This window comes from Ursus arctos, unplaced genomic scaffold (genome assembly GCF_023065955.2).
Source record: "Ursus arctos isolate Adak ecotype North America unplaced genomic scaffold, UrsArc2.0 scaffold_7, whole genome shotgun sequence".
Lineage (NCBI taxonomy): Eukaryota > Metazoa > Chordata > Mammalia > Carnivora > Ursidae > Ursus > Ursus arctos.
The window spans coordinates 21874885-21899018 of record NW_026623089.1 but is presented as its reverse complement, the minus strand read 5'-3'; the positions used below and the strand labels follow the sequence as shown (position 1 = coordinate 21899018).

At 43.2% G+C, this 24134-nt stretch overlaps 1 protein-coding gene across 3 annotated transcripts in view; it reads right to left on the bottom strand.

Moving 5' to 3' along the window:
• The window catches only part of SORCS1 (sortilin related VPS10 domain containing receptor 1), a 483063-nt gene that overhangs the window by 147398 nt on the left and 311531 nt on the right, over positions 1 to 24134 (bottom strand). For all 3 annotated transcript variants that reach the window (XM_044382096.3, XM_057308722.1, XM_044382097.3), the window contains exon 5: positions 10451 to 10524. In XM_044382096.3, the coding sequence (XP_044238031.1) occupies positions 10451 to 10524 (74 nt within the window). The remainder of the gene's footprint in view (positions 1 to 10450; positions 10525 to 24134) is intronic.

The window sequence follows — 24134 nt, the reverse complement described above, 5'->3', positions numbered from 1 at the left end:
TGGTTTTACAAGATGTACTAGGTACCAAGTTTTCGAGGGGTAGACTGTGGTGATTTTATGCTGGATCAACTTGGCCAACCTACAACTATCTTTCTCAGAGTATCTGTATAGTTTCAGATTAGAACTGACCAAAAGGAAATACACGTGAGATGTGGAAGACAGGAGGGGAGCAGCAGCCAGTTCACTCTGAAGGCTCTTTTGGTTCAAGGTGCAGAGAGGCAGTGACAAAATCCAGGTCTGTCCTTGCCCTTGCCTTCCTGCCTAGCCACTCTTCCACTTTGCCAGCCTTGTGCCCTCAGGCCGCAAGTCAGATGTAAGGCTGCAAACTCCCAGAGGGGGTCTCAACTGCAGTCCCACCTCAGCAGCTGCAAACCCCTTGAGGGCAGGGGCTGTGTTTGTAGTATGTTCAAAGCCAGGAGTTAGAGCTAAAAAATTATTCACTCAATTAATATAAATTAAATGAACCAAGTAACAAGGGCTTTTAGGTAATCAAGAAGCTATAAAATAGAACACTGAGCTGACTTATCCACTGCTTCTGATTCTGGGGCAACAGAAAAGTAAAATACATGCTTGCATTAAAAATTCCCATCAAGGGGCACCTGGGTGGCTCAGTCGGCTAAGCGTCCGACTCTTGATTTCAGCTCAGGTAATGATCTCAGGGTCATGAGATCCAGCCCTGCGTTGGGCTCCACACTGGGCATGAGGTGCTCTCTCCATCTGCCCCTCCCTCTGCTTGCATGTGCTCTTCCTCTAAAGAAAAAAAAAAATTCCCACTGAAAATATAAATTATGAAACTGGATATCAAAATGAGATTGCCACATTCCTGAAACGAATGCCCCAACTCATCCTTATTCCTCTTTAAAATGAGAGTTAATATTCACTCATGTATTATATGTGTCTAGAGTTTAACCTGAGTCCCCATTTTAATCCTGACAAGTAGATAAGGAAGGCTGTACAATGATGACTGATATACAGATGAAGACTGTAAGGCTTAAAGAAGCTAATTAAATAGCTCATTGTCACACCCCTTGAAAACAGGATTCTAACAAAGTCATTCTGACTCCAGAACTCTCACTCCTAAGCACTAAACACCATCTCTTCTTGGCTCAAAGCAAGAGAATTGAATGAGCAAGAGAAACCACACACGCAGACACTGTATAAACCCAGAAGCTCTTGAACTTGAAGGCTAAGTGAGGTCTGATCACTAGGGCATACGTCAATTTCTTTTAGTATTATTCTAAATGAGGAAGCCGTAATTATGAGGATTTTCCCTGTGCCTTTTGCACTCTGTCACTGCCATCTCCTGCACTCTGCTCCCATAGATATTGTTAGCGGGGAGCTGGAGAAACGACTGAGTCTCAGCTGCCCGCAGACGGAGAAGCTGCAGCCCACGGAGACAGGAAATCATCAAGATAAGGAGGACAGGGATCAATGATGGCCACTAGTGAATGAAGGCTATGAGAAAAGTGATGGGCTCACATGCTGTAGCAGGGGGAAATGAACTTAATTTGTAGGAAACACTTGCTAATCATGGGGAGAGATTATGAAGTGGAGGGAAAGTGCAAGAGGATTAGAAAACTGCACTCACGTGGAGATCATTAACAGAAAAAACAAAAAAGAGAGAGAAAGGATAAAATATCAGGCCCCTCAAGGATAATGAAAATTCTCTTATCGAGCACTGACAGCACAGGAACCAGAAATGCCCCAGTGTAGCTTTTGGGATGTGATCCAGGAATGACTTCCTGCCACTTCTCCTCGCTCCTTACCCAAACCACAGACCTGGTTCAGCTCGCATGGTAGGAGGCTAGGAACCAGAAAAGACTGGGAGGGAGAGGGAGAGTGCTAAGAGAAGAAACAATAAAATCAATACTCCAAAGAAAGGGGAGCCGGGGGTTCTTCTCCTGAATCCCATACTCTGAGTTATGTAAAGGATCTGTCAGGTTGGGCAGTCTAGGTTGCAATCACTTTGTCCCTGCTTACACAGATCTCATTACCCCTTAGGACAGCCTGTGGGGTTCATAAACAGCTTACTGCATAGAAAAGTGCTCCTTTTACTGGGGTAGAATTCTTCCCCCTTCACTATGTACTTAGATGGATTAGGAGTCTAACTTTTACATGCTGGAAAGAAAGGCAGGTCCTCTATTAATGGCTCCCTGATTTAACAAACGAAGTCCATTCAAGATGTGTTTCAATCTGGATGTGTGTGTGGGTTTATGTGTGTGCACATACATACATGTGCATATCCGATGAATTTCACTACCATGTGTGTGCGCGCGCGAGTGCGTACACGAAGTTTCTACTATTCTACTTACTGTCATATGTATGATAGAAACACGTTAGACAGGTCCTTAAGGAATTATCTATTAGCGGGCGAGGAAATGAGGAAATAAAAAGATAGATATGCAGAACATACTAAGTGCTAAGTTACTTAATAATAATTACGATAATATGTCATTTTCTAATTCTCAAATGAGCCTTGGAAGAAGGAAACTGAAGCTCAGGCAGGTGAAGGAGTTTCTTAGGATTGCTCAATTTGTAAATAGCAAAGCTGAAATTTGAAGCTCGGTATGCTGACTCTTTCCACCAATTACAAACAGCGACCTGCAGCACAACACATGTTACGAGGCGCTGCATTTTATTTGTGACATAAGCACGTTTAAATTCAAAGAGATTCTTCTTGCCTAGAAAAACAAGAAGCACAAATTGAGGAAGGCTCCAAGGGCAAAGGTAGGAATCAGTATAAGGCCATAAAGAGCTACTATTGTGATCCTGATATTAAGATCCTCATCCATTATCTTTGTAGTCAAAGACCAAAGCACCTAGTAAGTGCTAAAATTTAATCTCTGCTAAAAAAAAAAAAAAAAAAATGAGGACAGTTTATTCCCAGGTAGAAGCATTTATAAAATCATAGAGATAAGAGGTATAGACTGGTCCAGAGACTAAGCACTGCTTAGACTTAGATTTACCTGGCCTTAAAAAAAATATATTTACCCGGCCTTTTGGGAATGTAGCACACAGAATTGGGAGTATAGGGTGGGGGAGGTCAAAAAAATGTGCATTAAAACTCAGGTTGGCAAGAATCTAGTTATGTTCTTACTGTTTTTGAATTTATGTTGTAAGCAGTGAGGAACGAGGCAAATGCTTGATCAGGGAAATGGTTACAAGATTCCTCAGACAGTAGTATGATATGAGGAGAGGAGGACTTTTTCACTGTCCCTAATGAGCCAGGGTAATGCTAAGGAGAACGGAAGAGGAAGTGGGCAGGTGTAACTTCACGGAGGTAGAAGTAATAGGGATTGGAAACACATTTAAGAGGAGGTGAGTAAGAGAACACAGTTGAATATGGTTCAAGTGTTAAGGCTGGGACATAGGATATACAGATACCAAAAGTCTATGAAGAAAAATCTGATTCTGAATAGTGAGATGTTCCACTTGCAGCTCAGCATAAAATTGAACGCTGGTGATGGTGTTTGTTAAGAAGCTCCCTGCAAACAAAGACCTGCTTCAGAGTTTTGTTCTTTGTTCTTTCTTCAGAAAACAGTCATACTCCCTTCCTATTACAGTACACCTAATTTTCTAGCTATTTTGATAGAGTAGAGTTTCATATTTTTATTGTACTTCACTAAGTTTATTCTATTTATTTTATTTTGGTAATATCATTAGACTCCAACCCTTTTCCACTTTGCAGGACACAGAGAAGGAAAAGTGCAGAGGATGCTGTTGCTGAGTCCATTAAATCCATCCAGGAAAAGAGAGAGGACTTACGGCCAATTCACACCACACCCTCTATGTCCCTTGGGTGTGAATGGCTTAGAAGTCTTGGAGATGCCATGCTCAACAACCAGCATATCTGAAGGAGGAAGAAGAAGGGTCATGGCGACCTGGTGTACACAAAACAAACTATCAAGCTATCAAGGAAAAAAAAACACAACAACGCCTCACACTGGCCCAGCAGCAATATTCAACAAGCACTTGAGGATGAGTGGTAGCGATCAGAGTCAGAATCAGAGAGTGAAGCTGCTTTAAGTCCTGAGGTGTTTTCTGACATAGCCAGATAACACCAGCAAGAGTTTATGGATCTGTGTCTTACGCCTGAGGTGATGGGAGAGAACAGTGGATAGGGACGACAGGCCAGGTACATAGACAAATGGGACTTTAATGACTGGGCATAGGGCCCAATGGGAGGGAGGCCAAAGGGAAATGCCTGCTAACATAACAGTTCTGAGTAAGAAGAAAGTTCTGTGGAGCAGGCCCCCAGAAGAGCTTCAAGGGAAGCTGGTGCTCAAGCCAGGCTTCACTGACCCCCAGCACAGTGGTGCTTGTGAAGGCACACTGGAGGGGATAAAGCATGCTTAAGCAACACAGGCTCTGGAGCCAGTCACATCTGGGTTGAAATTCTGTCGCCATAACTGATGAACACATAATTATTAGTCAGGATTATTTAACCTCTCCGGGATTTTATTTTCTTATTTATCTTATTTATTTCTCATCTAATACTAGGAATGAAAACACCAGCAACGGGCACCCCTTGTTGACGTTTTCCCATTAACCTTCTCCCTTCCTTTGGGAAAAGTTCCCGAGTCTTTCCTGGGGCAGCGCCATTCCTTACTTTGTGTCCGTGTGGTTTACTGGAATTGGTTCTACCCCCAGGTCTAGATGTGGGTATGTTACCTCATCAAGGACTGTGAGATTTCATCTCAGGAGTTCTGTGAGAGCACCACTGGGTGCTATTTTCTTTTCCACTGGGGTAAATCTGGGAAAATATCTGCTGCTAGAGACTACGAGGAAGAGCCTGCCTGAGCGTGAAGCTAACACTGAGGAGGGTAGAGCTGACGTATCAAGAGCTGATGAACTTAATGAGCCTCTGAATCGAGTGGAGCCTGCATAAAGTTGGACCTTTTGACTTTCTAGACCCATGAGGCAATATCTCTTTAAAAAAAAAGCCTTTATTCTTCTTAAAACAGGTTGCATTTTTCTTTTTTTTATTTTATGTTTATGTCTGATGTAAAGTTCGATGATTCATTAGTTGCGTATAACACCCAGTACACCATGCAATACGTGCAGGCTGCATTTTTCTATCACATATCTTGAAAAAGTTTTGATGACGAAATTATTTCAGATCATTAATTTGAGGATTGACTGAAACAGTGTATGCCAGGCACTTAGCATAGGGCTTGGCACACAGTTAAGTGCTCAAAAAATGGGACTTGGCAAAGATATGGAATAGGGAGTCATTCATATTGACTGGCACTGAATCACAGCAATGGATGGCGACTTATATACATGCTCAGAAGCACTGAGTATGGACTAGCAAGTATTCCTGTACCTCTCTGCTGCGAAATACAACTGTCATGTGCCCCTGAGGGACATCACTGAAACAAGGCTGGCATTCCAGAATACAAAGGCTCATTGTTGAGTCTACTCTTAATTTTCTGTGTGTGAATTAGTCACAGAAAATATGTAATCACCATTCAGCTGTCCCCATTTCCAGCCAGCCCCCTCTATGTCAGAACAACATAATCAATAAGGTAAGTCTGAACCTATTTTTAATTAAGTGACACAGCTCTAAGATTGCCTTGTCTTTTGCATAGATAATAGATTGCTGAGTGGTTTATAATGAAAACTGCCTCCCATTGCCTTGTTCAAAAGTTGAAACAGATCCCAACAGTCAGCAACTACTAATAGTGAATTTAGCCTTCGGCAGGCCCTTCCCTTATTCAAGAATTTGGGATACCCCTGATCATCCAACTCTGTGTCCTTGTTCAATGTCAAAGCAACACCTTGGCTCTTACCTATTGAACTGTTAAAGTAACAGTTATTATTGGGGGATGCAAGTCAGAAATAAATCTTAAATACAGGGCTGATTTTTACTACTGCAAGCAAGGACCATGGGCCCAGACCAAGTTTCAAAACTTGGCTGTATTACATATTATGTGTGTTACGTTAGATAAAATATATCACTTTCCTATTTCATCAAAACGAGGATAAGAATCCCTACCTCACAATCTTGTTATAAGGATCAAATGACACGATTTATCATGCACCCAGATCATTCTAGTAACTTAATAGAAATCCCCATTATGGGACTTTATCTTGCGGACGCTCAGTTCTCCCATCTGTATTTTTTTCCCTAATGAAAATCTATTTTCCCTTTTGATAATAACAGAATTCCATTTTTCTCCTTTTTAGCAATCATCTCTCCCCTAACCTTGAACCATGCAGTTGGACTGGGACTCAACTCCGTCTCCTGTTTCACATCCCTGACCCACATGAGTAAGGTACCGCCTTCTATAGCCTTGATCACTCAGATTCAATCCCTGGAAATATAAGGGAAGAGGTAGGCTGGTTTTATGGGGCTTCTACACTGTTAGAAAGTAGACTAAAGTTTATAATGTCCATCATTGCCACAAATGAGAAAACCAACCTGAGAATGAAGCCAAGGGTGGGGGAGCAAAAATAATAGATGTAGAAGGTCAGCCACTATTAAGAATATTATTACTATTAGTCAGTGGGCACTTAATACAATTCTTAGGTGCCAGGCATGTAACCAGTTCATGAGAAATATCTCATTTAATGAAATAGGTATTAGTTATCTTCATTTCACAGAGGAAAAAAAACTGAGGCACACAGGAATAACTTCCCCGTGACCCCTCACTGAGTAAATGGCAAAGCTGGAACCCACACCTCAGCATCTCTGAGCCCCTTAATCTCCAGGCTGTACTCCCAGTGTAATTGATTTCTGACATAACAAAGAACAAGACTGCTATCACAGTTAGTTAAATAAAAAGGACACCCACTCTATTAAGGGCAATATTGTATTAAGATGTGTTTTATAAGCTGCTGAATATACATGTAAATCTGTTTTAAAAACAATATGAACTCCTTGGAGGCAAGTTCATATTTATGTTCGCTATGGGCGTATGAACAGCAACCACTGTGATAACATAAGAATAAGCTCTTATGTTCCAGAATTATTTTCCAATTGCCATCAACTACTTTCAGAGGTGGCATTGCTATTGCCACCCAAAATAGGTATTTCTTAAGTGGACTAGGTGATGAGGAAAAGACATGAATTCATCTTCATTTTTCTCTGTGGGAAATGCTATGTTATTACCCAGAGTCACTTACACTAGAAAATTTATCACTAGAAAAGTTGCCCTCAGTCCCTTCCACAACCCCATAGCCAGTCTCCAAGCAAAAATGATTAAAGGGGACCTCTTTTAATTAAGCTTGCTGAGTAATCCTAGATAGCCCCATAGTGCCCATGCAATTTGAAGCAATTGGTTTCCAGGAGTGAGTCTAATAAATACTGCTTTGACTGACACCTCTGCTGCTAGCCTCAGGAAGTTGCTCAGTCAGAAATACAGACCATGTGGCCAGAGATCAAGAGATTTTCATCAACAGTCATGTGCACTGTGCAATTTACAAGGTCTCATGCCTTCTCTGGAAAAACCAACAGAGCTAAAAGAACGCATGGGGGCCATCCACCAAGCCCAGTTGGAGAGATACTCATGCAGGCGCCGTGGCCAAAAGAGCTTCGGGTTTTCTCTGCTCAGCTGCCTGAATGGGCTGGGTTTCCAGGGCTCACAGCCCCAGCCCAGAAAAAAAGGCCAAGAGGCAGAGGCAACGGAGTCCACTGATTTAGTAGAGCATGGACCTTGCAGCCAGACTGCCTGCATTTGTATCCTGGCTCTGCTACTTTCCGGCTGTGTGACCTTGGCTAAATTAGTTAACCTCTCCATACCATAAGTTCCCCATCTGTGAATGATGACAATGCAAGGCTTACTTCATTAAACTGTTCAGGGAATTAAAGAGCTTAAGTTTGAATCATGCTTATCACAGTTTTAGGGCTTGAATGAAGAAGATGTGTCTCTCTGTTCCCAAAGGTAGAAGGAGGGACATTATTTTACTTAACAGACAGATTAATCAGAATTCATCCACAATCGTTTTTATAAAGATAATGATATTATGACATTTTGTTACACGGGTTTGTTAATCAGGCTTTCAGATAAAAGACCCCATTCAAAGAATAGATAAGAACGTATACAATTAGCACCAGCCAAAGCAATGATGGGGTCTGTTCACCTCCTAATGCTGTGTGTAAATAAGACCTCTAGTGAGCTAGAAAATACTGCATACCTTGTGCCACCTACATGGAAAATATTCTCATCTCAGTTCTTTTTTCTTATCTATCTTTTTAGTCAGCATTTTTCTTCATTTCTACTGGTAGGAACACACGTCCATCCAGTCCTCTGAAAATTGCAACTTTCTACTTTCCTTTGCTGGGTCCACAGGCAGCTATTCCAAGTCACTTGGAATCAGAACTTGAAAGATTGGTCCCTTACACTTTCTCACTGGCAAACTATCAACTCCATTTCCAGGTTAAATTAGGTGGATTCCATTAGTTTATTTTAGTTCTTCATTTATCTATTTTCTGAAGCCCTTCTTTACACATATGGCACCAAGCAAAGACAGAGTGAAAAACAAAAACAGAAACAAAAAACGTGGCCCCTCTTTCCGAAAAGTGACTCTATACTTTCTAGGCAGAACATACAGAGGTGCAGGGAGTCATGTGAATAAGCGACAGGATGAGAAAGAAAGGAAGAGAAGAAATGCTGACCACAGAAGGGAGACTCAGTGACAGCTAGAGTGGAATTCCAGGAGAAGGGGGAGGCCAATGTGGACCCCCAGAGCAAGGCTCAAGCCATTGCTGAGCAACAGCAGCAGGGGGAAAGAGGTGAACAGCTTCTGTGCAGTAAAATCCTTCTTTAGTTATAAACGTCTTTCTCATGGGGGAAAATTAGGTATCATTCCATATAGAATTTTCTATGTGTTATCTTTGAGCCTGTTAGTTTGCAAATGACTTATCCTTCACTTTTTCAGGCAGTTTCACAAGCGTTTTAAGAGATTCCTCTAATGCAGTTCCTCTGGCTTTCAGTTCCCACAGGGGATTTTAGGGCAGGGTTTGAAAACAAGAAAGATGAAAATGCATTACCCTAAAAGTAAGAGAACTGGGGTGGGTGTGGGGAGCTATCACGTGCCTATAAGTCCAAAGGCTGATAAGAAGCAGTGTGATTTCAGGAGGAGTAAAGGAGAGACACCTTTCAGAATTGTAGGGAGCCTGTTGGCCCCTAAAAGGTCATGATGCCAATGATTCTGAATGATGAGGACAAGAGATACTGAGACTCTTCTTTGAGCTAGTTCTTACTGTACTGCTTATAGCAGCAAAAGTCTAGAAACAACCTAAACATGCTTTCCGTGGGCAGATTAGGTCAAAGTAGGGTAGAGTCATATTTTTGGCAGAGGTTAGGTTGTAAATTCAAAAGCAACTGTTAGGTAAAGTCAAAATTACACTAGAGTGCTTTTACTTTGCCAGGATCTAGGCCTTTGGAAACTCAAAAACCAAAAGGAACTTGTATTATTTCCTTTCTTTTCAATTGTGGCCACCGGTTCCCATGGAGGGACGCCACCTCTAGTTTAAACAGGGGGGTGGGCACAGGTAGTAAAGAAAAGGAAGAATATTACTCTCTTTGCTTCCTTCTTTCTTCTGATGCTCCTCTGCTGTTCTCCCCTGTGTGTGGACACAGCTAGAAGGCAGCCCTCTGTGATATCCTGCACTATCCTCTGAAGCTTCTTGCAGTATCCTCTCCAATATCCTGGTCTTCACCAGGAACTGAATCTGCCAGCACCTTGACCATGAACTTCCTGGCCTCAAGAACCATAAGAAATAAATGTGTTGTTTAAGCTACTGACTCTATGGTGTTGTGTTATGACAGGCCAAGCTAAGAACATATTATATATCTATAGATATATCTATATCTATAGATATATATCTATCTATAGATATAGATATCTATATATATAGATAGATATCTATCTATATATATAGATATCTATATCTATAGATAGATATATATCTATAGATATAGATATATATATATGTTTGGTAACTCACAGAACATTTATGGAAGGAGAACTAAGAAACTAAGAATGCTGGTTGTGCCCCGTACGATGAGGAGGTGGAGGAGATGTGAAATCAGGAATGGGAGGAAGATCTGCTTTTAGACTAGTAAGATCTACTTATTTACACTGAAAACCCTTATTTTGACATGTAACATATGTGTGTATAATGCTTTTAGCAATAAAAACCAGTACTAAAATGTTTTTAAGTGTCTATTTCACAAATCCCTTCAAAATATAACAAAACAACAGTTACGAAGCCCTGGTTGATCACTAATCTCAATGCTCTATTTGAGGCTCAGTACTCTGTGGCACAGCTTTAACATTCCCTTGAAATGCTGACTATTCCGGTATCACATCCTGCCCTGTGGGGATGCGGGCATATCTCAGTAAGGACAGACCTCACGTGAGAGGTCGGGGGGAGAAAAAGATTCCAATGCTCGTTTACTAGGTGATCGCATAATGGGCTAGAAAATAAAATGAGACTTACCAGTAGAACCTGTTGGGCACGACCCCTTCCTGGATGAGCTGCCACCTTCTCCCAAATTCAGCAGAGCTGTATAACTGTACAGAAGAGAAGTTATTTAGCACCTTGACCCCAGGGTACATTGAATATACAAATATTAGTTCACTGGATCGATATTAGTAATACTAACAACAACAACAGAACCTACCATTTATTGAGCACCTGCCATCTGCCAGGTGAGCGATGCACATATCACCTCTACTCCTCATACACATTCTGCAAGGCAGGTGTTACTATATCCACCTTACAACTCAGAAAGCTGAAGTTCAGGAAGATTATGTGATTGCTGGAAACCCCGTGCCCTCCCAACATGAGAATGAGCTGGGATTCATACCCATTCTACCTGGTGACAAAGTCAGCAGTGCCACTTGACCTAGCATATGCAGATCACTGCGCGGAATACAGAGAAGTGCCAAATCCAAGATCTGGCGCTTGAAGAGCAGATAGTTGAACCTGCACATGACTAAAATCATGAGAAATGCAAAATGCATGAGGCCACCTGTGACGGAGGAAAGCCGAGGAAGGAGAATCAGAATCAGTCAGGGACGCTTCACAGATGTGTGCAGATCCAGCTGAGGTCCAAATGAATGGCAGCATTCAAACTGACAGAAATGGGACAGGCGTGACGCAAGGAGCAACGCGGGTCAGAGCGGTGAGATACGCGGGGACAGTATACAAATAAGCCTGGCTTATCTAAATAAGTGTAGATGTGAATGTTGAGGGCAGCTTGGAACAAGGCTTTCAATGGCAAGTTAGGCAGATCGGAACTGACCCTGCAGCCCAGAGGAGCCAGTGCTGGTCTTTTCCACAGCAGCCGGAGAAGCTTCAGGCTAACCCGGCGGCCCACACAGACTACACTGTCATGGTGGACAAAGTGCTTCCCATGCATTATTTCATTTAATCCACATGCCATCCTTGTGATGCTATCTCAATTTATTTTACAGATGGCTCTACAGCTGGTAAGAGTTCAAGTCCACATGCTACACTGCTACACTCTGAGGGCAACTGCAAAGCAGCCCTGCTCGTGAGACAGGGTCTAACGCTCCACATGCTCCCTCCCCTCCAAACATGATTCTTCTCTTACTTCCTGCTCTTCATCTTGGCTCACTCCACACCTCTGCTCTTCTCTAATCATCTTTGCAGCTCCATGGAAGTGTCCTCTGATGGCAGCCTGGAGATTGCTGTTGAACCAGGCATTCCGGTTCCCATGGACGACTGGCTACTGATTTGATAAATATCATCTGGAATATCTCCTTTCTACTAATTGCTTGGTCTGTAACCTACTGACACCCCAATCTTTCACCACTGCACTCGCCAAATCCCACAGTGAATGGATAATGAGTCAGACCGTACTGAGTACCATGATTGTCCAGCTTTGTCCTCTCTCCGGCTCCAGCACTCAGTGAAGGGTCAAATGACTCACCAAGTGATTCACCCAGGTGGCAGATGCAAGGAACAGGTCAGCTCAAGTGACTATTTACCAACCCTTGGAAGAGTTTCCTACGACATTGTGTCCATTGGATCAAAACACATTCTAAAGCCAAAAAAAAAAAAAAGTCTGAAATATGTGATTACTAAGCAAACAGCTCAATTGGCTCCAACTACATAGTATTTGGGCATCTGATCAAGGAGAATGTGTGGCTTTTTCTTTCAAGTCTTTTCTTTACCCCATCATGCCTGGGTACATTTTATGCTTGATTCCTCTTAAGAGTGCTAAGGAGAGATGCGGCGGCAGTTCCCCTCACAGAGATAACAGAGGATGGGACAACTCATTCCCTCTTAATTCCAAACCCAAGCGGCCAGAGTATGCACGTTCACCAGCATGTCCCAAACACTTGGCACCTGAACACACAGACTTGTAGAACAACAGCAAGCACCTGGTCTGGGACAGTCTGCTTCTCCCTCTCCCCCCAACCCCTTGCTATTTTTTTAAGCCCACAGCTGTACTTCTTACCATGAGTTTAAAGAGAATTGAACAGGAAGTCATCAGAGAGGGAGAAAAACCATGAGAGACTCTTAACTACAGGAAACCACCCAAGGGTTGCTGGAAGGGGAGGTGGGTGGGAGGATGGGGTAACTGGGTGATGGGCATTAAGGAGGGAACATGATGTGATGAGCACTGGGTGTTAGACGCAACTGATGAGTCACTGAACTCTACATCTGAAACGAATGATGTACTGTATGTTGCCTAGCTGAATTTAAATAAAAAAAGAGAAAATAAAGAGAATAGAGTTCACACTGCTGTGTGTGCCTATGTCTATATATAAATGTATGTTAATATCTATATTTATACACAAAGATTTATGCAAATGTAACAGAATCAGGATGGCTTGAAATAATAACAATTCTGTGCTTGAGGCTGGACATATATCCCGAAAATCAAATATTAACTCTGAGGGCTCATATGGTGACACCAAGGGACTGCCATCCCTGCCCGCACACAGAATTTATGTTTGTGCGGAATTACTGGGTGCTGCCATTTGTGTGTGTGCCCGCGCGTGTGTGTGTGTGTGTGTGTGTGTGTGTGTTTTCTATTTCTTTTTTAATTGATCCCCCTAGGCTTGGATTCAGAATCTGCAGACCAGTCAGGTATGTCCCATGATATTGTTTTTATCCTCTTCAAGGGGCTGCTCTGTTATTTGTGAGCATCTAGGGGCCCCTCAAGCAGTGGGGATACCAGACAATCCAATAAACCACGCCTCTCTTACTCAGCTCAGTGACATTCTTTTCAGTTTTCTCTCTCGAAAGGAACATTTTGGTGCTGATGGACTCACCTTCTCATTTTCTCATGCATACCTGAGCAGACTTCCCGTGCTGTGTCTTCACTGACGCTCCCCCTCTGGCTGAGGTGGCTTTAAGACGTGCCTAACCTCAATGCCGGTCTTCTTTTTAGGCCCAGACCCCAATATGCCTTTTCTTTGACCCTTCTACACACTAAAATTCCCTGTGGCCTCATTTCCGTGGTTCAACAGATGGTATCAAGCTATAGGCCACATATTTATATTTAATTTTCTTAGTAACCTTCCAAGAGAGCCATCTATGAAAACAAGGCAGAAATTCTTTCCTTTCTAAAGTCACTCTAAAATATATGAGACCACTCCCTGCCCCTTCAATCAGACTACATAAAGCTTATAGGTGTCGGGAATCCCTTCCTTCTAGAAAATGTCTAGCACATAGTAGATTGGCAAGGGGGAAAAAGTGTCAATTTTGCACCATGCAAATTCCCTAATGATGAATCTATCTAGTAAAGTACCCAGGTTTCCTGATGGGTAGACAAAGGTAACTTATGAGAGCAATATATTTTATTTTCATGAAGCCATGGTAGAGGCCTATACCCAAAAAACAAATAAGTGAACAAACCAGAAATATAAATATCAGTATATTCGAAGCTTCCAAAGATTTGGAAGCAGGGTGTCTTGCATATCTACCCTTAGCCAAAGCTGCTCTGTATACTCCACCTACTACTTCAAATATTTTCCCCCTATTGTCCAGCCTGGTGTCATAGCTAAAGGAGACAACAACTCACAGCCACTCGAGTTAATGTGTTAATTAAACCTGCAGAGTCTGACAGCCAAGTTCTCTTTCACAAAGAAGAGAAAAGGATCAAAGTCTTTTACCCAATGACACTGTCTCAGCTGCCAGTGAAAGGCTTTTCTTGCAAAACGAGTCAACGTCCTTTAATAAAATTCATAGTGTTGGCAGCACCTAAATAAGATTTATTTCCCTCTCTGTCTCTGGCTCTAAGGCTTCTTTTGACTGTCAGAACACAGAACTGAGAACTATCATTACTATCTGTCGCATCAGAGAAAGCAGAGCAGCTTTCTCCAGCAATGCTGAAGAAAGAGAGAGAAGGAGAGAGAGGGAGAGAGAGGGAGAGAGAGAGAGATCAGGGAGAAGACAACAGAATATATGAATTAGTTTTAGGAGGGCAACATTCATCTGTTAACCTCTGTCATAAATCCCAAAACACCATTCTTGGGAGGGTTTCTGGTTTTGTTTTTGTTGTGCTAACTCTGGTACAAAGTACTGGGGAAATTTTTTGAAGAAATACAAATTTTAGAAAGGGAACAGGGAAAGGATTCTCATTGACTAAGAAGAATGCAAGGCAGGAAGTCCTTCCTGTCTCAAATCATCCTCAACTGTCCGAGACCGCTTCCCTGCCTCAGTAAACAGAACTTAATGAGCACAAACCCAGTGCTTGTCTCTGCTCTCCATCTACCCTCAGCCGCGGGGCCTGACCCTTTGCTCTGTCCTTACATGGGTCCAGGGCTGTCAATACTTCTCCCTCCTGCCACGCTCCTCTCCTGAATGGTCGCTCCTCCCTCCCTCCCTCTTTCTCTGTTTCAGACATCATCTGTTTTTTCTCTCTTTTAGACATCTTTCACATTGGCTTGTTTTCTTGCCATCTGCCTTTGTCTGCTGTAGGAAGAGCACAGATAGAAATACAGTTAACTGCAAAGGATGCAATGGCGAGGGTTAGTTTTGTGAGGAGCTTTTAGCCAGTTGTTCAGCCATCCCTGGTGCCATCCTCAGGAGGCTGCAGGGCTGTGAGCTGGATTAGGGGTAGAGGCTTGGAGGGAGGATAAATGGGGATGCCACGGGGAGACCGACAGCTTGGGGGGTGGGAAACAGCGAGATCCACTGCATAGCTCAGCATTCCGGATCTAGAGCAGACTAAGATGGGGTGAGAGAAGGGGGTATGAGAGCAGCTGCTGCCATCGTTCATTTTCCATCTTCTTCTTATTCACGTGGTGGTTGAAGCCCTTGCAGGGTAGCATCTTTCTCTGGAAAGAAATTCAACTTCTTTGTGCTGATGCAAAAGCGTGCACTCATCACTGTCCCTGGAACGTCTTCTCAATATTTCTAAATCAGATCAATGTAGCCCCTCTTTTTTCAAGTCAGACAGGTACACATTAGGGATCCTCTTCTGCGGCTAGGAAATTGGTGCACGAACACAATTTGGTAAAAGGAAGAGTGGTAATACGCTGTAAATCATTGGTTGATGGGATTGAATGCTTTCCCCACAAAGCTCCTCGTGGAGACTTTCCCAGTCAGGAGGTAGGTCCCTGGGTCTCCTCCACACAGACTCCTTAAGAGGCTTCCATGTTGGGAGAATACTTCCTGTAGTGGGCTCTTTTCAAGGCTGCCTGCTCACTCCCTTTTGCTTCTCTGCCCTTAACATTTTAGAGGCAGGAGGCCTGCAAATTGCACTTCTTGAGAAGGCTGACAGAAAAGCCTGCCAGTCTTATTTTACTTGCCTCATCCTAATACTGCCCTGGGGATGGCCTGGGTACAAAGCACTCATCAACCTCATGATTCTCCAGTTCGCACTGCTGTTACTGAATTCTTTTTAGGAAGAAAGAGATGGTACCTTGAGGACTTCAAATGAATTCCTAACGCCAGGCCTAAGGCATTGCAAATATCAAGCTCTTTCCTCTACCAGCTTCAACAGGAAGAGAATCAATCCACAAAAATCCATGGTCTTCAGAAGTATGCTCTGAGGCTCTGGTTCTGCAGCACAGGAGAAGGCCTGAACTCACTCTATGGGAAAGACACATCCCTTGGTACCTAAAATAATCTGATAAAACTTCACTAAGTGCTAGCATGAGTCTTCTTCTTGGCCAGTGGGTACAGGGATAGAAAGTGAGAGAACCATCATGGCCATTGTAGACCAGCTCTCACATCCCCAACAGATGAAAATTCCTCAAAGGAAAGGCTAGCTTATCAGGGAATATCCAGACAACGTATAACAAAATGTGTAACATTTTGTTCAGAGTGCTATGGTGGCCTATGTAGGAGAGGAAAAGGTGGATACCTGCCAGAGCTTTCAAGGTGGGCCTGGAGTACAGTTAACATTCCTTAGTATAACTATGTGGAGAAAAAGTGTTCCAGAATGAATGGGTCAGTGTGAACAAATAAACAGAGCAGCAAAGCTTAAGTTGTTGGTTTTGTTCTTTTGTGAACTGCAAGAGACCCAGCTTGACTGGCCTGCATGCAGAGAAGTGAAGTGGGAGCAGAGACTATAAACAGAGCCTGGCTACAGGCTGGACAGATGCAACCCTACCGCAACTCGTGGGGAGCTAATAGAGAGACTGGATCCAAATGTCGACAAGGTCACGAGACAAGAGAATCGAGGCTGGGTATTCAGCCTTTGCTGATGAACAGTGAGCAGGAATGATGACACATCGCTGGCTCCATCCATCTCTCGTGTGGTTGGATTTATCAAATCTGTCACTGGCCAGTCCCCAACTGCCACTGAAGTCTGTCCCATGACCTGCAGTTGGGTTTGGCACTCTGAGGCAGGCTGGAGGATCAGACATATGGAACTGGGGCTGTCTGGGAAGGAAGGGTCAATATGTGACTGAGGCCAGTTGCATTTGTGGGCACTTCCTGTAGAGGTATACAAAAAAATTATAAGATGGAATCTTGGCTTTAAAGATTATTTAATATAGATGGAGAAACAAATACAAGATAAATAAAATAATTGGAATCTGAAATCAGATCTATGTTACAAATCCCTCAATATCAATGAGTAGCCCTCAACAGCCATAGGATCCTACCATTATTTAAGTGCACAGATGAGAGAGCTCAGCAGTTGTGAAACACAACTGGAATGTAACTGGAACCGTGCCTCCGTAAGACAGATGCCTCAGGACTGTGAAGACAGAAGGGAGGACAGACAGACCAGTGGGAAGTTGCCACACCAGGGCAGGGGAGAGGCAAGTGCTCCCATTAGCCAGCACCCCTGGGTATGAGCACGAGGGAAGGGGAGGGACACCATTAAAAAATATAAACAAACGAAACAAAATTTAAAGAGAAAAAAAAAGAAAAAGAAGCACATCTGCTCAGAAGTGGGTCACTTCTGAAAGCCCCAGTCACTTCTCCTGGGCAGGGGGCAATTTTACACGCAGACTCCACTCTTTCACAAGGGGCGTGGGGTGCCCAGGAGCCAGCCACGGGTGCTTTCCCTCTGGCTCACAGGTAACCCCGCCCCCACCCCTTGCTTCCTCTCCCTTGTGATCTTCAAACAACAGTCCTCCCCCTGCTGTGAAATCAGCTCCTGAAATGGGTGTCGCAGCATCTGTCAGAGGGAACAGTTCTCCTGGTAGGTGGGACAGGGAAGAGATCGTTACAGAAAAACGGAAAAAAAAAAAAAAAGGCAATTAAAGAAAATTTAAAAATCACACTGGTTTTTCTAGGGAGGCAAATGGTTTTTTGGTTTTTGGATTTATGGTGCAGTGAGGACAGAGTGGGAAGACATTCAAACATAGGCTATAATATGGCTCTAGCAATCGCCTGACAGGCTACCTTAGGAAATTTTCTTAATTCCTTAGAGCCTCAGATTCCCCAAATGCGAAATGGGCATAATAATATCTCTAATGTTTGCTGTAAGAATGAAGTTGAGCAATCGATGTGAAATGCCTTGCAGAATGCTTGCTACAGAGCAAATGGTCAGTGCTAGTTCTCTCTCTCTGATATCTGCTACAGATTATTGCCATCAGCCTTCACTGACTGTCCTCAAACCCTGAGGAAGGGAGGAATGATAGGGAGAAGCAGATGAGACTGCTTTTTTCTTCTAGACTTTCTGGAAGTAAGAAAGTGTCCTAGACAAGGATTCCAAGTTCCCAACCTTTGAGGCTGAATATTTTTTATCATGGTCTTTTCTACAGCAAGTGATGCTGTTTGGCTTAGAATCCCATGTCTTATTGTTCTGGGATATTTTCTCATCGTGCCTGTGGTTGGATCAGCCAGGCAGGCATTGGAGTTAAGCAAGTCAGGAGAGTGGAGCCTTGAAGGTCTATATTGGTGCCTCTTGCTTGATAATATTTTATATTAAGAGTATACCTCAGTAAAGGAGCCTGGCAATTTTAGGGGGGTATGTTGAGTTCTGGTTTTTCTTCTTCTTGCCAGCTATGTGATCGTGGCCTCTGGGTCCCTTGGGGCAATGACCGTGCCATTTGTAATTTGCACTTACAATACCCTGGTAGGGGATTAGACAAGGTAACATTTTTATTTTTTTTAAATATGAAAACCATTGAGTCATAAATTCACAAAATGTGTCTACTCACAAGGCCAAGCCTTCCTCCTTCCAAAATCACTCCCCTTCTTGGCAACATCATTGCTTCCAACCACTCTTGTCTTGGAAGAACGCAGAAAATCCTAGCATTACTAGATTTCTAAAGGGCCCTCCACAGAGGCAGGTCTTTCCAGGTATCCTATCAGCTTTTTAAGGAAAGAGATTCATGTTCTCTTATGACATCAAATGTCCTTCAAACTTTCCCATACTGGTGCCTGGATTAAGGACATATCATAATCCATTCAGACAAGTACTGGTGGACAGATCAAAAGAGCTGGCTAAAGAGTTGTAGGAGTGAAAATGTAACTCTATTTCAAAGCTTAAAGAGCTACCAAATGGCATAATTGTGCCTGTCCAAACCTTAATCCCATTGACTCCTTTAAAATGTCAATTTTTCCTTATTCTTCCAGCCCATTCTACTCAAATGGTTAGGAACAGGTAGAGCAAAGTGTCGCAAGTTGCAAGTGAAAAATAATAATACAGTCTGTTTAAACAAGGTATCTAAGGTGAAGGGAGGCCTCTCTTGTTTACATATGATGGCATTTCAGCTTGAGAATTTGTTTTATAAACAAGCATTGGGATGACATTTAGCAAGCTCCCTGGTTTCCACTCTAATTGCCAGTTTTGTACTTGGATACTTAAGTTATTTACATATTCATGAGATTAGAAATCAGCTCTGACATTGGAAAATTTCAAGCACATGGAATTCCTACCTAATCAGCGTGGAATATAATGCTCAATATATTTCTTATAAATAACTGAGTGCCTTTTTACTTAATGCAGTGCCTTGGGGAAACATGATGGTATTAGGTAGATATCAGTTTCCTAAGTGTTTGTGCTTGTGCAGAAATTATTTGAATATCTGCAGGGGGCTGAATTTCAAGGATCTACTTATCTTTTATTTCAATCTTGCCCTTTTGGCATTAAGGGGCTGCTGGGTCTATTAAAAAACACATAGAGCTACTATGAAGACAAATGCTTTAATATTTAATGGTTTACTGTTATTATAATCAATATTTTCCGAGTACTGTGCATTGGTTTTTCCTCACTCCATTCATTCTGGTTCCATGGTATCTTTTAGTGATTGAACACTAAGAGGGCATTTGACATTGACTAAAGCGTCTATGACTTTAGGGACTGAGAAGACACGACCGCTCAGGCAGGCTTGGTCTAAATCCAGCTACGCCACCCCAGGAGGGCTGTCTCTCAGGCCTGCGTGAATAATGCATCGGCGGGCGTCTCCACGATGCGCCAGGCTCTGTGTTAAGTGTTGCACGTATGTTATGTCAGCACCCTCACACGGTCCTGGAGAACCAATAAAGTTTAATGACCTGTCGGTTGTCCCCAGCCATTGGCAGGGCCTGACAGGGTAGAGAGCTCATGCTCTTACCTGGCTTCTGTACTGTCTACCCCTGGTGAGAAGCCAGTATGAGTGAGTTTTGGAAAATGCTGACATTTATTCCTTTCTCAAGCAGTCATAATTTCCCAGGGAATTCCCAGCATCCAAAGTCGCCATGATCAGCAACTGCCTTCTATTAGGGTCCAGTCAGAAGTACGAAAGATTAAAAAGGAATGAAGGGAAGCCGTTGTTTTGTTTTGTTTTTTCCCCCTAAATATGGATATGAAGCCAAAAGCATTTCTTTTAAATTTACTTTTATGCAAGTTACCAAAATTTTATGGTATGCCATCAAACACACTGGCAGTATAATTTTCCTTTTCTATCAGTATATCATTTTAATTCAAAGTCAGTCTTTGCTCATACAGAGAATGCCAGCTGTTAATATTTAGAGTTTTAACTATTTTTTAAAGATTTTATTTATTCATTTGAGAGCGAGAGCGAGCACAAGGGGGTAGGGGAGCAGAAGGAGAGGGAGAAGCAGATTCCTTGCTGAGCAGGGAACCTGACGCGGGACTCGATCCCAGGACCCGGGCATCATGACCTGAGCCGAAGGCAGATGCCTAACGGACTGAGCCATGCAGGCGCCACAGAGTTTCAACTATTTGTGAAAGGAGACTCCTTATCCAAACGTGTTCTCCCCCTTTAAAGCCGTGTTTTGGCTTTGTGTGTATCTTCCACATATACATAAATGCCAAAACGCTGACGGTGAGGAGAACGTGCAAGACTTCGGATTTATTACCTTCATAAACTGTGATTCGGAATGCCGAGGAACCGAGCAGGTCCCCACGGGAAAGCACTTGCACTGCCGAACCGCAGAGCTCCGAAGTAAACGACACAATATAAACTGGCGAACATCCCACAGCTGCCACATGTGCAGGGCGGCCCAGCAGCCTGTCCCAAAGGTTTGGTCTTCCCTCCACAGAACTGATCACCCAATTTGGATGCTTTTTTTTTTTTTTTTTAATTTCACAAAACAATTTAATATCTCCTAAAATAAAACTGATAGGGAGATCCATGAACAGGAGAAAAAGACGATGGGAAAGACAGGAGGGCCAGAAAAATGCTTAGGGACCAACACAAGGCAGCACATGAGGTTTATTTGTCCTGCTGAGTTTTCTGTTTTAAATGTTTGAGTTAGTTATAAATACTTAAAAATAAGAAAATACCACATTTCACACGAAGCAAGATTACTTCTCTTGATAACATACGAAGGTCTGGTGACACTGGGCGAGCCATCCTGGGTTGCGAGAACAGCAGGCTGGAGCTTCCCGACACCTCCCCACACCCGCCCTTCTGAATGTCTACACGAACACCTGCTCTCCATTTTCCCACAGCTCAGACCCCGCCGCTTTGTTCAGTTCGATTTCTTGCTTGTGGGAGTGGGAATGGCATTCACGGCCTCGACGGGCTTGGACATCCACAGGTGTGGCGAGAGGATGGATGCCGCACAGGACCAGAGGACAGGGGTGAGGGGCAGCAGGGCCCCTGGCAGAGCTCTGCCGGCTTGGATAAGCAGAGCGAGGGGGCCTCTCCTCCCCGAGCTGCTCAGCAGTGTTCATGTCCCATTCACAGCATTGCAGACCCTCCCCTTTATAAATCGCTCCCGGGGTGCGACCCCTAATGGAGAGGCCACGTGCCCCGTGCCACGGTGGCCTGCAACACTGAGGTAGATACGTATTCTTACACTTTTCTCCCATTTTTTTCTTTCAGTCACATCTGCGTTTTGTTTTCTCTCATTTCGAATGTTTCCCAACACATCATGTTTAGTGAGGTGTTTAAGGCAGACTGAGAGATGCCGTTGGAGGCAATGTTTTATAGCACAGTTTGTACACTAGTTTATTGCCAAATTAAAATAAAGATGTAATCTGGCAGGCTCAGCCTGCTGCTAAGCCTTCCTTGGGTGGTTTCCTGCACTGAGGCAAGAAAGTGAGAGGGAACTAGCAATGAAGTGAAGAAATCTCTCTCTCTCTGTTTGGCAGTACCTGCTTGATTTCCAAACGCAAAGAAACAAAAAGAAGGCACAGAACGTTTGCTTTGCCTACTGCTTAATTACAGAAATAAAAAATAAATAAACAAAGGAAAGCACGATTTCGCTGTTCCTATACTAAATGCCGGGGATTCTTCATAGTGTCCGCAGTGACGGACTGCTGTTTTGTAAGAATTCTAAGCAGTGTGACTTTATGGGATCAGTGTCCCCCTGTCCACTCGACATAAAATTTCCATAAGGTCTATAATGTTTATTTTTCTGGAAGTTTCAAGGCTTTCCAAAGGCACATCCTCACATAGACCTGTTAGAAGCCAAGGAGGCTTGCTCCTATGTCTACACCATATAAAGCCCCAGACAGGGGCTTCCTAAATAGCCAGGGTACTTCTTTAGGACTTCAGAGAGATTAGGGCTCTTAACCTTCCTGCCCACTCAAGAAAGCTTTTACCTCTTGACAACCACCTAGACATTGCATATCACAGACAGCTTTCTCTCAGGGGAAAAAAAAAAAAAAAGACTAAAACATCAAAAAATCCTGATTTTATGAATTCTGAGGGCATTTGTCCATACGCATTTCTCTCTGATTAAAAGTTATTTTTCTAGAAAAAAAAATCTGATTTACTATGGAATTGATGGCCAGTAAAACTCTGTCTTGGGCCAGAAAGGACAATCTGCTCAACAAAACTCTTTGAGTCCTTTAAAATGCGCACATCAAAAAGCCTCCACTGGGTACTGAGGCATTCCAGATGAAATGCAGGCAGAGCAGAATACTGCAGCCCATATGGGCTCCATCCCACAAGCCAGAGATCCAGACTTTATCCTCAGGGCCTTAAAAGTCTCCTGTACTGAAGGAGAGAAAAAGCCAATGGCAGGGAAATAAGGGGGAAATACAGTTGGCAAAAGAGGGAGAGTATGTGCAAAAGACAGTAGCATGTTTGCCAAAGAGGGAATGGATGCCTGAGAAGGCAATGAGGATGGGACACAAGGGAAGCGGGAAGAGGGGAGGATTCTGTTCACAGGTGAGTCTGAAGGAGTTGCCACCGCAAGAAGATTCTAAGAGACAGCATCTTCGGTGTGAGGATTCTGTTCGGCATACATTGGTGTAGAAAAGCGTCCAGCAGAGCGAGTACTGGCGCTGAGGCAAGGCTCTTAGCTGGGAGTTCTGCCTCAGCTGCAATAGCAGCTGTCACAGAGAAACTGATGAGCAACCCTTACACGAAAGAATAAAAGTTTCCTCTTCCCGGGCAAATACAGTCGCTGGCCTGCCGACACCAGCGTAGGGCCCTCCTTGGTGCTCACTGCTGCATCTCATCAGTGGTACACGCTCCACGACTCATGGGCAATTGCCAGTTATTATTTCCGTATCACTGACACACCTGAGCCGCCACAGACTCTTTCGACTTGACTTCTAGCCAAAAGCATCGGCCAATGGGTCATCTGACCCTCCTCCCAGCAAATGGCCCACCCCTCATTCTGTGATTCAAGCCCTGAGACATGGAGTACTCTATCCCCTACTCATATTAGAAGGTTATCCACACTTTTTTTCCAGGATGATTTCACCTTCATTGTTTCCTGGAAAAACAGAGAGTTCAGCAGAAAAGCTGGTTTCTGCCTATCTGCTAATCTCGAGATATCACAATCAAGAATGAGAACCCTAGCAAATTTCAGGTAAGCCTTCATTCCATTCACTGAACTTTGACTTGTGATACCAATGAGTGGTATTTCCCTTTGGGAAAATTCATTAACTTCTCAGCTTTGTGGTTTGTTAGCTACATACCAGCAAGGACTATTAAGGCTTCTTACAGCTCTACGGTGACAGCATTCATTGGGTCCATGGTCACAGAAGGTAGTTTTTGGTCCAGACCAGGACTATGGTGATGTCACCCTAACTGGTCCTCTTGCTTTTGACCTCATATAACCACAGTTCATCTTAAAATTACTACCAGATTAACCTTTATAATCTATACCTCTGAACACCATTCCACTGACCGAAATTTTTACAAGGCCCCTAATGACAAAAACAAAACTTATTCTGACTAGCAAACAGTCAAAACAGTAAAAAACAATCAAGACCAGATTCCACAAATACACACAGAATTCACTTTACAAAATTTCAGTTTCAGCCAAATGAACACATTCCCAATCATGTAAACATGGTTTTTCTAAGTTTATATTATTGTTTATGACA